The following is a 14762-nucleotide window of genomic DNA, read 5'->3' as shown; positions in this document are numbered from 1 at the left end:
AAGAAAGCTGCTCATCACACCCAATGCAATAGGAGAGTTTGTTGATAGAGACGACACCTTTATCCCGTCCCAGCCTATACTATCCTATCAACTGTGTGTGCTATAATTTACTTCACATTGTTTATCACCCCCCCCCCCCCCCAAAGTCATAACATGCTCACATAGATCGATGCCATCTGCTGTCTTCCCCTCGATGTTTGGTTGTATGTTAATTCACCAGCTCAGATATACCTCCGACAAGTGATTTTTTTCTATCAGAGCTTTTACGCATTCAATGATTCGTTTTCATCACATCTAAAATTCGTAGTCATGTTTTATAATTTTTAGGAATTTTTTTTGGGATTTAAAAACAATTATCTTTAATTAAAAAATATTTATAAAATCGCTGTTTCGATATAGAATTTATTTTAAAAAAATTCATGTCAATTTTAGTTTTACAAGATGCACCTCTAAAGTGTAACCTAACAAAATCTTACATGGATTTCTCTCCCATATCAAATGCAGTTAAAGATTGTTGAGAGAGAATTAATTTTACGTGCCAATAGACATAGAAAAGTATATAAGTAAATAATAAACAGACATGTTTATCTACCGAGCCATTCTTTCGTAGAAAATACAAACTAAGGTTCATAACATTGTTTTTCATTTTTCTCGAAACGGTGAGTTTTGTTGGATACAGATCCTATCATCACAGACAACATACAGAGGGAGGTTCAAAACTCATCAAATCAGGGAGGGTTCAGCTCAGTCCGCATGTGGCCCGTTGTAATCCCCCTCATAGGTTTGTTGATGTTTTTCTTGGGGAGATTTTGGACAACTCCAGCGTTGAGATCAGCAAGAACGCGGACTACAGTGGCTGCAATATCCAGTTGCCTCCCTTCATAGAATATAACGCCCCTGACGCCCCAGGTACTATTGGTTATGTTACGTTTTAAAATCTTGCGTTTGGTTATAAATAGTCTGAAAATGTGAGATTTATCAATGGAACAATATTTACTACGAGCCGACCCGCGGCATATCATACGCCGAGTTGTTGTTTTTTTCTACTTTTCAGTTATTCATAATTTGTGAATTCGACACTACCAACGCTGCCACTGAAAATATTTCTTTAAAACACTATAAGTAGCTCGTTAAGGACGATAACCCCCCCCCCCCCCCCCCCTCCTGCCCCTAATAGTCGTCACTAAACCCGGCTCTGTTTGTAAACATTTAGAGTGAACCACAGCTCACTAAGACCATGTAGGGGTGGGAGTAGTAGGGGAGCGCGCTTACAGCTTGTTTTCTAGCGTCTCTCAGAAGAGAATTATATATATAGATGAAAAATCATTCGACGTGAACACTAGATTTTCTAGAAAAAAAGTGGCCGCCCCTATCTATAGTTATCTCCCATTTTATTATTCAATAATATTAACAATGTTTAGCTTGAAAATTAAATTTTAAGACTAATTTAATATTTAATTTTAAAAAAATGTATAAAAACATTGGTATAAACAACATTAAATGTAATTAAATGACAAATCAGCACAAACAATAATTGGTTGCTAAAATGTGGTAAAAGTAATTTGATGAGCATCAAAGATGGGACAAAGAAGCGTGGGTCAAATGAAAATAAAAATGGGCAAAGAAAGCGTAATTTAATTACTGAAGTTTGTAAAAAAAAAAATTATTAAATTTAAAAATGCCATTTAATTGCAGGTGAAAACGGAAGTGCCTACCTTTTTAAGCAAGACGACCTGACTCCAGAGGAGTGGAGCCAAAAACAAAAAGATTTTGAGAACCACTATTTCGACGAATGGGTGAGCAGAAAAATAGCTCTACACCGGTCACTACCTAAGGCCAGATCTCCTCAGTGAGTAGCTTTTGGTTTACAGTAATTAGGAGTAATTCCCCCTTGTTATTCATTAGGATTTATGAATCATGTAGTAATTCTCGTACAATTTCAGCAGTAAAAGATTTATTATACGTATTATTTTTTCCACAATAATTTTTCTTTGAAAAATAAATTTGTGGACAGTTAACTGAGCATTTTTTTGAAAGTTTATTTTGTTAGCTGTACGCAAAAGGCCAAACCTGGATTTAACCAGGGGTCTCCAAACTACGGCCCGCGGGCCGGATGCGGCCCGCGAGGTCCTCTCATCCGGCCCGCGGAGATCTTTTTGTCCGCGGAAAAATCGTTTGTTGGTGATGGCTGAGGAACTTTGCCCAGAAAAAATCAAAGACATACATGGAAAGAAACTGGCCCCCCGAACTGAAAATTTATAGTTAATGCGGCCCTCGGACTGAAAAGTTTGGAGACCCCTGATTTAAACAAAGCATTACTTATATCGTACACATGCCAGTAAAATTTACGATTATGATGAGACGTTGCCAGGAACCTAGCTGGCCATTAAGAAGGCGTTCATAAACATTTGACGTCACGCAATTCTAGCCAAACTCTTACCCCCCCCCCCCCCCCCCCCCCCTTTCATATTTCACGTCATCATACGTCCTCACAAAAAAAGCCCTGGCAAATACAGAATAAAGGTTACACCCCTTTTTTTTAGCACCAAACCTCCAGAAATTGTCTCTTCCCATATTGACCCGCCACCCCACCCGCAACGGTTTTTATTTTTTAATTAGGTGCATACAAGACTACAAGAATCTCCTACCGTCCACCGTCGTCATCACTTTCTGTAACGAAGAGTGGGCGATCCTGCTCCGGACAATCAACAGCATCATTGACCACACGCCCGCGCATTTGTTGGAAGAGATCATCCTCATAGACGATTTCTCTACATTAGGTCAGTAACTCGATCAAATGCCGTCGTTGACAAAAGACCGATAGTTAAAAAAGGCCGACATGGAATTTTAATGGACAAAACTTTAATGGACAGTCAACAATATACAATGGTCAATGTATTTTTAACGATTTTTGCCCCTGTATAACGTGTGTTTTATATATATATATATATATATATATATATATATATATATATATTATATATATATATATATATTATATATATATATATATATATATATATATAATTTTTTATTTCAACATCACACTATTAGGCTGAATTGTAAATGAATATAATTTCTATTTACATCTTTTTCTATTTTCATCCTGGGGTGGGTGGGGGGTCCCCACTCTTCCACGCCGCCCCCATTACTAACCATGGGTACATGTGTATTTCTTTACAGATTACTTACAACTTCCTCTTGAAATCTACATTCAGCCAATCAGAGAAGTCCGTCTCATCCGGGGCTAAGCGACATCTCGGTCTGATAGAAGCCAGAAATTTGGGGGGCGAAGTTGGCAAGCGGGTGACGTCGTTATCTTTTTAGATTCCCACGTGGAATGCTTTTGACGGTCTGTGACACAAGAAATCGTTTTCATATCAATTATATATCTACTTGTTTTTTTTTAAAACCAAATTTACGCATTGTTATAATTCTTGAATTTTGCGAATAGGGGCATACTCTACAAAAAAAATCGGCGCAGTTAAAGAATGTTTTACTAAATCGCTTTAACTTTTCTACACAATATTCGGTTTTTTTTCTTGCGACCATTGTCTTTGTCAAACATATGGACCGCTAGACACTCTTGGCGATTTTATTCTTCCTTTATGGCCCCCCGGGGAGCTAGTGCTGCAGCCACACCTCTCCACCGGACTAGGTTTTGGACAGTTCTCTTTTAATAGTTTGACCCAATGTAAGCACGGCAGTCCTTACCGCTTTTTCTACTGTCAGTGTTTATTCCAGACTTTTTTCTTCGGGGGGGGGGGGGGGGGGGGCACATGAAATTTTCGGGGGGGGGGGGGTAGACTTTATTCGGGGGGGGGGGGGGGGTGGACACTGTTAAAGGTATATATTTTCTATATAAATTTAATTTCGTTCGGGGGGGGGGGCGGTAGACTTTCTTCAGATGCCTGGAAGAAACTCTGTCTACTGTCCTTCTTCAAGATATCATTCGCAGACCTACTTTCCCCTTTCCTTGGTGATTTAATCTAATTTAACCCTCATAATAATAATTCTTCGTTCTTTGCGACAACCATATACTCAATATATATTTTTTTATTTAAATAAATTTTTTGATTTGTAGACCGGCACTTTAAGCTTGTTTAAGAAGCGAATACGTATATGTAGTAAAAATTAGTCAATGCAATCGACTAATTCAACTATAAGATCAAGCAATTTCCGGTAGGTTTGATGGAGACTTTGATTTCTCCAGTATGTTTGTTAGCGGCTTTTGTCTATTTAATCCTTTAATTTTCTGTAACTCTGATATAGGCTTTGATCTGTGTAGTCCAGCCATTTCTCCAGTATGTTTGATAGCGGCTTTTGTCTATTTAATCCTTTAATTTTCTGTAAGTCTGATATAGGCTTTGATCTGTGTAGTCCAGCCATTTCTCCAGTACGTTTGTTAGCGGCTTTTGTCTATTTAATCCTTTAATTTTCTGTAAGTCTGATATAGGCTTTGATCTGTGTAGTCCAGCCATTTCTCCAGTACGTTTGTTAGCGGCTTTTGTCTATTTAATCCTTTAATTTTCTGTAAGTCTGATATAGGCTTTGATCTGTGTAGTCCAGCCATTTCCCCAGCATGTTTGTTAGCGGCTTTTGTCTATTTAATCCCACCCACTCCTACAGGTTGGATAGAGCCGCTGATCCACCCAATCACAACCAACCCGCGAACGGTGACCTTCCCTGTGATCGAGACCATCAACAAACACACGTTTGCCGTAGAGCTGGCCGCAGACGATGTACCTGTTGGTTCGCTGGACATCAACACCTTGCTCTTCACCTGGATGATGAGGCCCGCCCCTCGCGGGAACAAGGACTTCTACCTTAGGTTAGTTGGGAATGTACTTGTCTGTTGGGGGGGGGGGGGGGGGGGGGGTCTTCAATAAGTGACGTCTCACATCGAGGGGTTGGGGGGATCGGACGATTGTGACGATGTGTGACGACAGGGAGGGGGTTGTAAAAAGTTAAAAAGTTTAACTTCAAAATGTAGCTAAACCGAAAAGTCCCGAGTTCACACCTTCAGGCAGATGAAGCGCGACAGCTGGGGACAGCAACTCTTCTAGGAGAGACAACTCCAAAGTTAAACAACTCTTCGTTTAGTAGGTCTAAAGCATTTTATAGAAATAAAAAAAAAAAAGGTGTGAACTAATATTTAACGACGAAAATTAACGGAGATTAAAATTTAGGTAAAAGGACCAAAAGTGAAAGAACCGCCATCGAATAGAAACAGATGTCTTGAATTGAAGTTGTTTTAAAGACCAACTATTTCGCCTTCAAACGTAACTATGTATTCATCATATTTGCATTAGGTCGCCTACTATGCCTGGTGGATTGTACGCCATCTCGAGAAACTGGTTTCTGTCTCTAGGAGGTTATGACCCGCTACTTTACGGCTGGGGTGGAGAAAACATTGAGATCTCTTTTAAGGTAGATACTACAATATATTATGTTGAAGATTTTACATCTCGAGAAAATGGTTTCTGTCTCTAGGAGGTTATGACCCGCTACTTTACGATTGGGGCGGAAAAAACATAGAGATCTCTTTCATATGTATTATAGTATAATACATATATGATTTAGTACATAAGCCATACGTTGGGGATTGTACGACATCTCGAGTTTTTATTTTAGTACTAATTCGTACCTAATTTTACGATTATGATAGTAATAATAGCAACTATGTCATATGTTATTATATCATCATCATTCCCGTGTACCCATATACGGAACACAGGGACGCAACGACACCTCTCAATCGTACTCAGTTTTTGGGAGATTCCTCCAAGTTAGGTCCACGACATTCCGGCTGCTTGTTCTTCACTGACAACTGATTTTTTCCAAGTTTTTTTCGGCTACATTCCTTGTTTTTCTTGAGATTCTAATATCCTACCTGTCTGGTGATGTTGCTAGTTGGTTTGCGCAAGGTATATCCAATGTATCTCCAATTGCATTTCCGTATATCTTTACCAATAAGATTGTGCCCAGTTTTTCCCCATTCTTCGGCGATTGATAATTTTCTCAGGCCAAATTATGTTCATCATTTTCGTTTAAAACAGGGGTCTCCAAACTACGGCCCGCGGGCTGGATGCGGCCCGCGAAGTCCTCTCATCCGGCCCGCGGAGATCTTTTTGTCCAAGGAAAATTGTTTGTTGGTGATTGCTGAAAAAGTTTGCCCAGAAAAATCAAAGACATGCCTGGAAGAAACTGGCCCCCGAACTGAAATTCGATAGTTAATGCGGCCCTCGGACTGAAAAGTTTGGAGACCCCTGGTTTAAAACAACAATTTCATGTTTTGAAAAAATTTCAGGGGCTGACCGTCATCACATTCTGTAAGGCTGAATCTTTGACTAAATGTTGTGATTGTTGATTTGACCAAAGAGATGTTGTTGACCTTTTTGTTTGGTGCTCTTTTTAAAACCCACAGGTGTGGATGTGTGGCGGGTCACTGCAGTGGTCAAGATGTTCTCACGTGGCCCACATGTTCCGGGACAAATCGCCAGTCCAGTACCCCAATAAAAAAGAGATCACCGTGAAGAATTCCATCCGGGTAGCGGAGGTGTGGATGGACAGGTTCAAGCACTCGTTCTATGAAAGGATCGCATACAACATAGTAAAGTGTTCCGTTGTGTTGGTTTTTATTATTAATACAATGGAACTGAAATATATTTAAATAGTGCTAATTAGTTGCGTAGGTAGGGGGAGCGGTTTTAAAACTTTACTTTATATCTAGAACACCCCTCTCTTCCGTACAACACTAAATATACACATGACCACACAAAAGAACTATTCGGAACTTTTTTTATTATGTAAATTAAAAAGAATAAATAAAAACAATTAACACTTTCCAGATATTGAAATCCGATAATTTTGAGACAGTGGCATAGTTTGTCAAATAGTTATGTATTAGAGTCTGTCCCCCCGCCCACCCCCTTCACACACTCATATGCGCGAACCCTACACATACATGTAAGTATTGTAAGGCAGCACTCTCTCTCAAGGCAGATATTGGTGACGTTACAGAGAGGAAAGAGATACGCAAGTCATTAGGATGCCACAACTTTGAGTGGTATTTGAACAACGTTCATCCGGAACTCTGGTGGGAAATAGATGACGGTGGTTTTTACCTGGGGCTGGTAAGTGTTTTAGACTTTTAAAAATCTTTATAAATTTATGTTCAAATAGTGGCTTATTATCATCATCTACTATTAAGACAATTTTAATATTAATGTTTTCAATCATTTTTAAACTATGGAAAAGGGAAGCAACCAATGACCTTAAATGATTCGCGTTGTAACTATTTTCAGATAGAGAACAAATTAAGCCGTACGTGCTTACAAACTGCTGTCGATGACAGATTTCCACGACTCGAAAACTGTTCTATATTTAATGTTCTCGAGGTACAGTACCTATTTATATCCACCTGCAATAAGTACTAAGTAGGGCTTAATACCCGCGTAATTTGATCCCCATAACGAGAGACGGATGTATCATACTATGTGGAATAATTCAACACAGATTTGGCGCCTAGGACCCAGAGGGACAGTAGAGTGTATTGATACAGCCCTGGGGGTCGGCCCCGCCACGGTGGGAGCAAATCACCAATTTGATGTCGAGATCTTCAGTAAAAGAAGACCTAACCCAAAGCCATTTAATACATGGATTTACGACAGGGTAAGATCAGAAAGCACAAAGATAGTCTTACTCTTAAATTAGAGGGAGAAGAGGATTTACTCATTCCACTGTGTGTGTGTATATATATATATATATATATATATATATATATATATATATATATATATATATATATATATATATATATGTGTGTGTGTGTGTGTGTGTGTGTGTGTATTTATATATATATATTATATATTATATATATATATATATATATATATATATATATATATATATATATATATATATATATATATATATATATATATATATATATATATATATAAGTATATATACTTGATCCTCGCTTTTGATTACGATTAACATGCGCTTGCATTGTTCTTGTACCAACAAACCAGTAGTTAAGATCTAAACGTGTATGTTAGTTCTGTGTGAATTTTTTCTTTGAATTTCAGGAACAGCGACTGGTCAGCGGTGAAACCGGCTTGTGTCTGGAAGCTGGCCGCGAAAGGTCAAGGCCGGCGCTCGCCCCGTGCACGGACGCAGACGACCAGAAATGGTTTTGGATGACCCGGTCCACGTTTCGTGAACTGCACAAGAAAAGGGGCGTCAAGATAGACTGGGGTGGCTGATACCAGGGGCGCTTGAATGTGTCCCCACCTCCCCCATCCCTACAGCTGGAAAAATCTAATATAAATAAACAATATTCAAAAGCCCTCTGCAGATATATATATATATATATATATATATATATATATATATATATATATATATATACATATATATATATATATATTTATTTATTTATATATATATATATATATATATATATATATATATATATATATATATATATATATATATATATATATATATATATATACGTAGTAACAGCAAACTAAGGATTCCGGACATTTTAATAGATACGACGAATTTTACTGCCCCTTCTTCCCCATCGTCCTAATTCGCCATATAACTTCTTCATAGACTACCCTTTCATATAAACTACAATAAAACTTCATTTATATCAAAGTAGTTGCTAGTATTTTGTCAAATATACTAAGCGAAGCGAATTATTATAGTAGTTTGCAGTGAAACAAAACACAAGTTGTGCTATAAATAATTTTGTATTAAAGAGTAGGTGGAATCAACTAGCCTACAATTTGTTCAAAAACTTAATTTTTAAGTTCTATCATTGAACAGGGACAGCAGTGTTTCTTCCAGACTTCCCGGGGGGGGGGGGGGGGGCACTTCGAATTTTCGGGGGGGGGGGGGGGGCGGAAGACATTTTTACCTTTTTTAATTGTTTGAAATGTACTGTAGACAGATGGTTGTTTTTAAAGTAAAGGATTAATTACAGATTAGGGGTCATCCATAAATGACGTCACACTCGTAGGGGGGAGGGGGGTCCGTAATTTTGTGACGATGTGTGGGGAGGGGGGAGGGGGGGTCCGATGTTGCGACGTCACACTTTTGCATTATAAAAAAACAATGTTAGAAAACGAATTTTAGACGTTATTTCGCGTTTTAGATAACTGTTTTAATAAATTGTAATAGTACTAATAGTTTAGACAAGATTTTAGAAAAATATCGATGTTTTAAAAAAAATTCAACTGCAATTTTGAGGGGGGGTTGTAGGTTGTTAGGGGGGGGGGGGTCTGGCTTTTTGTGACGACGAGTGACGGAGTGGGGTAAAAATCGTCAAATAAAGCGTGACGTCATTTATGGATGACCCCTTATTTGAGAGAATATTTTTATTTTAAATCTTCGGCGTCCCTATGCGAGGTAACTCGCGTAGCCAAATTCCTTCAACTCAAAAAAACAAATATTGTTTATGCAGTAAATGCTGTTTAAGCCATGGTGTTATCCACTAAAAAGTGTCACCCGGTGAGATTAGACCCTCCTCTAACACATTCTGACAATACTGAGTAGAATGATTGATCTAAGCACATTGTTCAGTTTTATACTTGAAGAATTCAGGACCGATAATTCATATTGTGTTTTGAGTCGTCTTCTTCCGTAAAAAGGGAATTAACTCTTATTACAAAAAAAGAAGGAAAAATAAGGCGTTAGTTCACCTTGCCTTTGAATTATATGTCTCATTTTGACGGGCTAATTTAACATACTCAACATTTTTAATTTCTTCTATATTTGTATCTAAGATGATAAAACAAAAGATTAAGCATACGAATTGCACGGATGTTGACAACAACAGATTATCAATTTATTTTCTTTAACATTTTTAACCTTTGAAATCAAAAGTGAAAATCTCTCTTTTTCTAACACACTAAAGTGATACCGACTATGAAGTATAGCCTTAGTAGAATCTAGATCTAGTTTTTAAAATTTTAAATGAGATTATTTCGTATCGTACACATACTAGTTTTAAAAAAAAGCAGCAACCAACACACTTTTCAAATAAAATAAAAATTCTAGACCTTTTCACGTCTATTTTACCGCAGGCGTAACTGTTTGAGCATAGAATAGAAATATTGAAAAACCGGTTGCAGATGGGGAAAATTCTAAATTTAGCATCTGCACATACCTAGTGGTCGTCGCGTCCACACTGTGTCACACACATTTTTACGGTGTCGACAAACGATTGTGACTAGATCGGATAGCTGCCGTACAAAGGTAAGCTGAAAAAAGTATATCTATTCTAAATTATTGCTGAAATTAGCATTTAACGAAAGTATTGTGTATTAACAGCTACACTGGTTTTGTAAATCGATCGTAGATCTATGATTATCGGGCAAAATTATTGACCGAGTGTGCTTTTAAAAAAATTGACTTCGATAGCGAATCAAATAAAAAAAATAACTAAGCTTGTTTACCAGTACCGTAGCACCGCGAACGGGCAGAGTCGATGAGAATATTCTGACAGTCCAGTCATTGTAAATCAATGAATGCTTTCATTGCAATTGTGACAGTTACATAACATTTTACTATTTTGACATACCGGGATTAATAACAATTATTCCGATATTATTAATAAACAATGTGAATGGCTGATTGTTGAACAATTAAATAAAATCTAGTTAGTTTCTATTTTAGCAGACGTAACTCACCTGCAAATACGATACGGTGTCGAGTTGAGTTTTTATCCACAGGTAGATCTAGATCTAGATATTATATAATATCTATCATTCTCATTTTTTTTTGTTGAACAAAGTAACCAGATTACATTAAAGATGGTCTTTAAAAAAAATGGTTTGAATATATATTATTTATTACATTAAGATATTTTACTCTTTTGAAAAAAAATATGACGTTTCAATAGAAATTGGAGAAAAGATAGATTGGGGGGGGGGGGGGTTATTATCTATTATTTAAATAAAATGAGTTTATAAAAATCTGTTCTACATATAATGTAATCTACAAATGAATATTTTATTTTTTCAAACCAAAACTTTAACACACACACACAGTCTGCAAAAAAGAATGAATGTAATCAAATACACTGTTATAGGCCTACTCATAATTTTTTTTTTTTAATTTTACCTCATCAGGTAAACTACAACTAGGGCTACCAGTATTCTTGAAGTATTTTAAAACAATATTTCACCTGTGCACCTTTTGATATGTATTATTTACAGGGAGGGATCACTATAGGTCTATGTACACTGGTGGATCTAGCATTTTATTTAGAGGGAGGGGGCGGGGAGAGACATAGATTAAAATAGATTTATTACTTGGACTGGAGGAAAGCTAAGCTTCCTTACATGGACTTTGTATAGCTATTCAAAAGTTGTAAGTTGTAACAATCTATTTGACCACACCAAACCAATTTTGAATAAAATAGCTATACATTTTTAAAAAATAAACTAAAAAATGGTTTTAAAGCCCAATGTTCAATAGTAATCCCGAGAATTTTGGTATAACTTGACTTGAAATTAATTATGTATAACCGATATTAGTTTTCTATTTGAACTAAAGTTTTAAAAAAATTACAAAATGTATATAGTATCAAATTAAGGCAAACTATCAAATACAAATTTTATTGTCTGTATTTTATGAATTGATCCACTTTTTTATATTATTTGGATTGAGTTTTTCTTTATTTTAACAACTTTTGATAAAATAGATTTAGGTTGTATCCCTTGGACATTTTGAAATGGGAAGTAATTAAAAGTTAAAAGCATTTAATTTTCAATGTAAAACAGTCCTATGTACTTTGAATTTTTTTCATAACATTTCAGTGTGTTTAAACTTATTAAACATAGAGACTTTCCAATGTTGTATTCTTTTATCATTCTATGTTTGTATACATGCATATTTATTTACGTATCTATAAATTTTATAATATACATTTATATTAAGGTTTGCAAACTATTGATGAAGCCTACAGAATACAACAATGAATTTTCATATACTGTTAACCTATACAACTATGATACAAGAAGCTGTTTACAATCAGGGGATATTCCAAAACAAGCTTTTATCTTATAAACATGTTGTAAAATTATTGATGTAAGCCAGATCAGTGTTTGAAAAAAGATTCCAAATTTTCTAACCAAAAGTATTACTAGCTTCAAGATTTTTTTTTAATTAAAAATATTTTAAAATTTCTTTTGAAAATGTTAATAGCTTTGCTGAAAGATTTAGGATGTTGCCAGTATTTAGAGCCTATTGGGTTTATTGTTAGGTAAAAGTCTTTTTAAATAGCGTGTCAGAATTGCTGGTATTTCCAAAAGTGAACTTTTAATCCCAAATTATCACTAACCATCAATAGACTAGACCTATCTTTATTGATATGAAATGGTCTGAATAAGATATTTGTATACAATATATACAGTTGTTAGGTGTTACCTAAAGACTAAACTAAACATTACATTAATTTAGTCATATAGCCATTCCAGGCCGGAACTGTTTATGTGTCATATGATGGCATTGTGTTTCCATTACAATACCCAGCATTTACTTCATGCAACATAAATCAGGTACCCATTAGGACTGGGTTTAACCAGAATCACAATAGAACATAAAACCAAACTATAAACTTAGGACAAGAAGGTGAAGATTCAATCATTTAATCGCTATTATAATTATACTTATTAGCAGTTACAACCTAATCCAAACAATCAGCAGTTTTATCGTTCACTTTTATTTTTCTCTTACTTCTGTTATTGCTAAAACCTAATAATATCTTTATAAGAACAAAAGATTAGATATGTCTTGGTTAAACTGTGTATACCTTCATAGACTACCTATGGTGATGTTATGAATGAATATATATATATATATATATATATATATATATATATATATATATATATATATATATATATATATATATATATATATATATATATATATATATATATATATATATATATATATATAGGCCCTATGTTTATTTATTTATAATTATATAATTTAACTAACTAGTAGCTTTTATGACACATTTGTGATCTCATGAAATTTAAACTGTTTCAATTTAGCTGTACATATATATCTAGGAGATGAATGAGTAAGCTCTCCTTTATATTATTGTTCTTACACCTGGGCCTTTTTTTAAAAATCCGTCTCTGTTCTAATCCAACCCTCTGGATTATTTTAAAAGACAGGTATAAAGGCAACGTTTAGGGGAGGGTGGGAATGGGGCTAAAGTACTCCATAGAATTTCACTATTTGGCCATTTGCAGGAGGTGATTTTGTCTGTCAGGTTTTGGGTCATATCACATTAACATAGAACGGAAATTGTAGTAAATAAACCATATTTTTTTGGTTCTAATAAAGGAATATTAGGCATACAGTCTGCACAGTCAGAGGCGTGAAAAAAAATGACGTCTCTCACACATGGGGGTGGGTATTTTTAGACATGTGACATGCTCTACGCCCCATTGAGACGTGAAAGACGGTCACACCTTAACTTCCAACCGCCTACTCAGTTCAGAATGCACACGTCTTAACCTCAACCCTGCTTGGTTTAAGATTTAAACTGACAAGAGTTTATTACCAACACCCAATATGATGGACGGGCCTTAACCCCCCAGCCCTAGCTTAGGTTTTAAAGCCCTAATCTCCAAGCTTTTGTGCGATTTCATTGTTACCCCAACTCAACTTCAACTATCAGCATTTAATTTTTTCATCATTAACACTATGAGAGTGGGCCCAAAACTTGCATAACACGCGTGTTGGGGAGTCAATATTACGTCATATCCGTGTTGTCATTTATCAAAGAATGGAACCACGATGCTAACTTTAATACTAATCCGTTTTTTATCTACTACGTATGGTACTAAATGAGCAACGCGGGAAATTTTCGAAAGTATTTAGCCAGATCTCCCCCCCCCCCGACACACCCTCTCCCTCTCCATGCGAGCCTTTCTGGTGTGTCAAACATTGTATTGTTGGAACCGGTTGAGCAGGGAGATAACCAATGCCAATCAGTGACCCGTGCCTGTGGGGCGGAGCCGTATCGACACTGGGGCATGTTGCCGTCATACCCAGTGACAAACGGGTTTACTGTGGAAACTCCCGGCGGTGGGTAGAGGAGACGGGGGGTAGTGCGATGACGTTGGATGTGAGATAATGATTATTTATGTAAGGGCTTGATTTATTGCTAAATCCGCGTAAATAATCCACGCCTTTTAACAGTCATAAAATATAATAGAGAAAAACGAGAAATATTTGAATTTAAGTGTAAAATGGATTTCAGTCCCATCAGTCATAAAATAAACAAAGAAACATTGATTTTAAAATGGATTTTAACCGTACCGTCAGATAAATAAACCCTGAGCCATTCAGTTGTCTTGTTAGCTAAGTCCCCGTAACTAATCAACGCCTTTTAACAGTCATAAAATAAAATATAAAAGACAGAGGAACATTGAGTTTAAAATGGATTTTAAACGTACAGTCAGATAAATAAACTTCTCATTATTCAGGGATGTAGACATAAAGGTACAGCCCGGGTTGCATTATAAAAAAAAACCGAAACATTCCAGCGTTAATAAACATAACTAAAACTATTGCTTTATTTTTAGCGCTATAAATAAAGTATATCAGCTTTCATTACAATACATAAGCCCTAGAATCCTAATGCAAGTTAATATTTAAGTGTAAAAAAAAAACTCTTAGTATTAGTCCTTTAGGCTGTTGTGTTCACGGGAAAGGTTTGGGTT

General features: G+C 36.0%; 2 protein-coding genes and 1 long non-coding RNA gene across 4 annotated transcripts in view; all 3 read left to right on the top strand.

Moving 5' to 3' along the window:
• Nucleotides 1-801: 801 nt before the first annotated feature.
• On the top strand, nucleotides 802-3301 carry LOC131944720 (uncharacterized). Its single transcript, XR_009387069.1, has 4 exons — nucleotides 802-909; nucleotides 1696-1849; nucleotides 2620-2780; nucleotides 3184-3301. It is a non-coding gene; the product is annotated as an uncharacterized LOC131944720 (long non-coding RNA).
• Nucleotides 3302-5322: 2021 nt separating this feature from the next.
• On the top strand, nucleotides 5323-8290 carry LOC131944717 (polypeptide N-acetylgalactosaminyltransferase 5-like). The gene is made up of 6 exons (XM_059305508.1): nucleotides 5323-5430; nucleotides 6428-6613; nucleotides 7002-7136; nucleotides 7308-7400; nucleotides 7519-7674; nucleotides 8094-8290. The coding sequence occupies exons 1-6, from the start codon at nucleotides 5323-5325 to the stop codon at nucleotides 8268-8270; spliced, it is 855 nt and encodes a 284-aa protein (XP_059161491.1). The 3' UTR covers nucleotides 8271-8290.
• Nucleotides 8291-10103: 1813 nt separating this feature from the next.
• Nucleotides 10104-14762, top strand: part of LOC131944718 (advillin) — a 37682-nt gene continuing 33023 nt past the window's right edge. Inside the window, exon 1 of one of the 2 annotated variants that reach the window (XM_059305509.1) lies at nucleotides 10104-10272. The gene's annotated coding sequence lies outside the window, so the exon portion shown is untranslated. The remainder of the gene's footprint in view (nucleotides 10273-14762) is intronic. The other variant, XM_059305511.1, reaches the window with a different exon arrangement.

The sequence above is a fragment of the Physella acuta genome, unplaced genomic scaffold (assembly GCF_028476545.2).
Source record: "Physella acuta isolate Inbredline_101_S28 unplaced genomic scaffold, ASM2847654v3 ptg000505l, whole genome shotgun sequence".
NCBI classification, from domain to species: domain Eukaryota; kingdom Metazoa; phylum Mollusca; class Gastropoda; family Physidae; genus Physella; species Physella acuta.
The sequence above is the reverse complement of the archived record's forward strand: the minus strand, read 5'-3'. Positions and strand labels throughout refer to the sequence as shown.

Coding starts and splice junctions, on each gene's coding strand:
- LOC131944717 (XM_059305508.1), top strand. CDS start 5,323: ATGCCTGGTGGATTGTACGCCATCTCGAGAAACTGGTTTCTGTCTCTA. Junction 6,614..7,001: donor AAAGGATCGCATACAACATA/GTAAAGTGTTCC, acceptor CTCTCTCTCAAG/GCAGATATTGGTGACGTTAC. Junction 7,675..8,093: donor ATACATGGATTTACGACAGG/GTAAGATCAGAA, acceptor TTTGAATTTCAG/GAACAGCGACTGGTCAGCGG.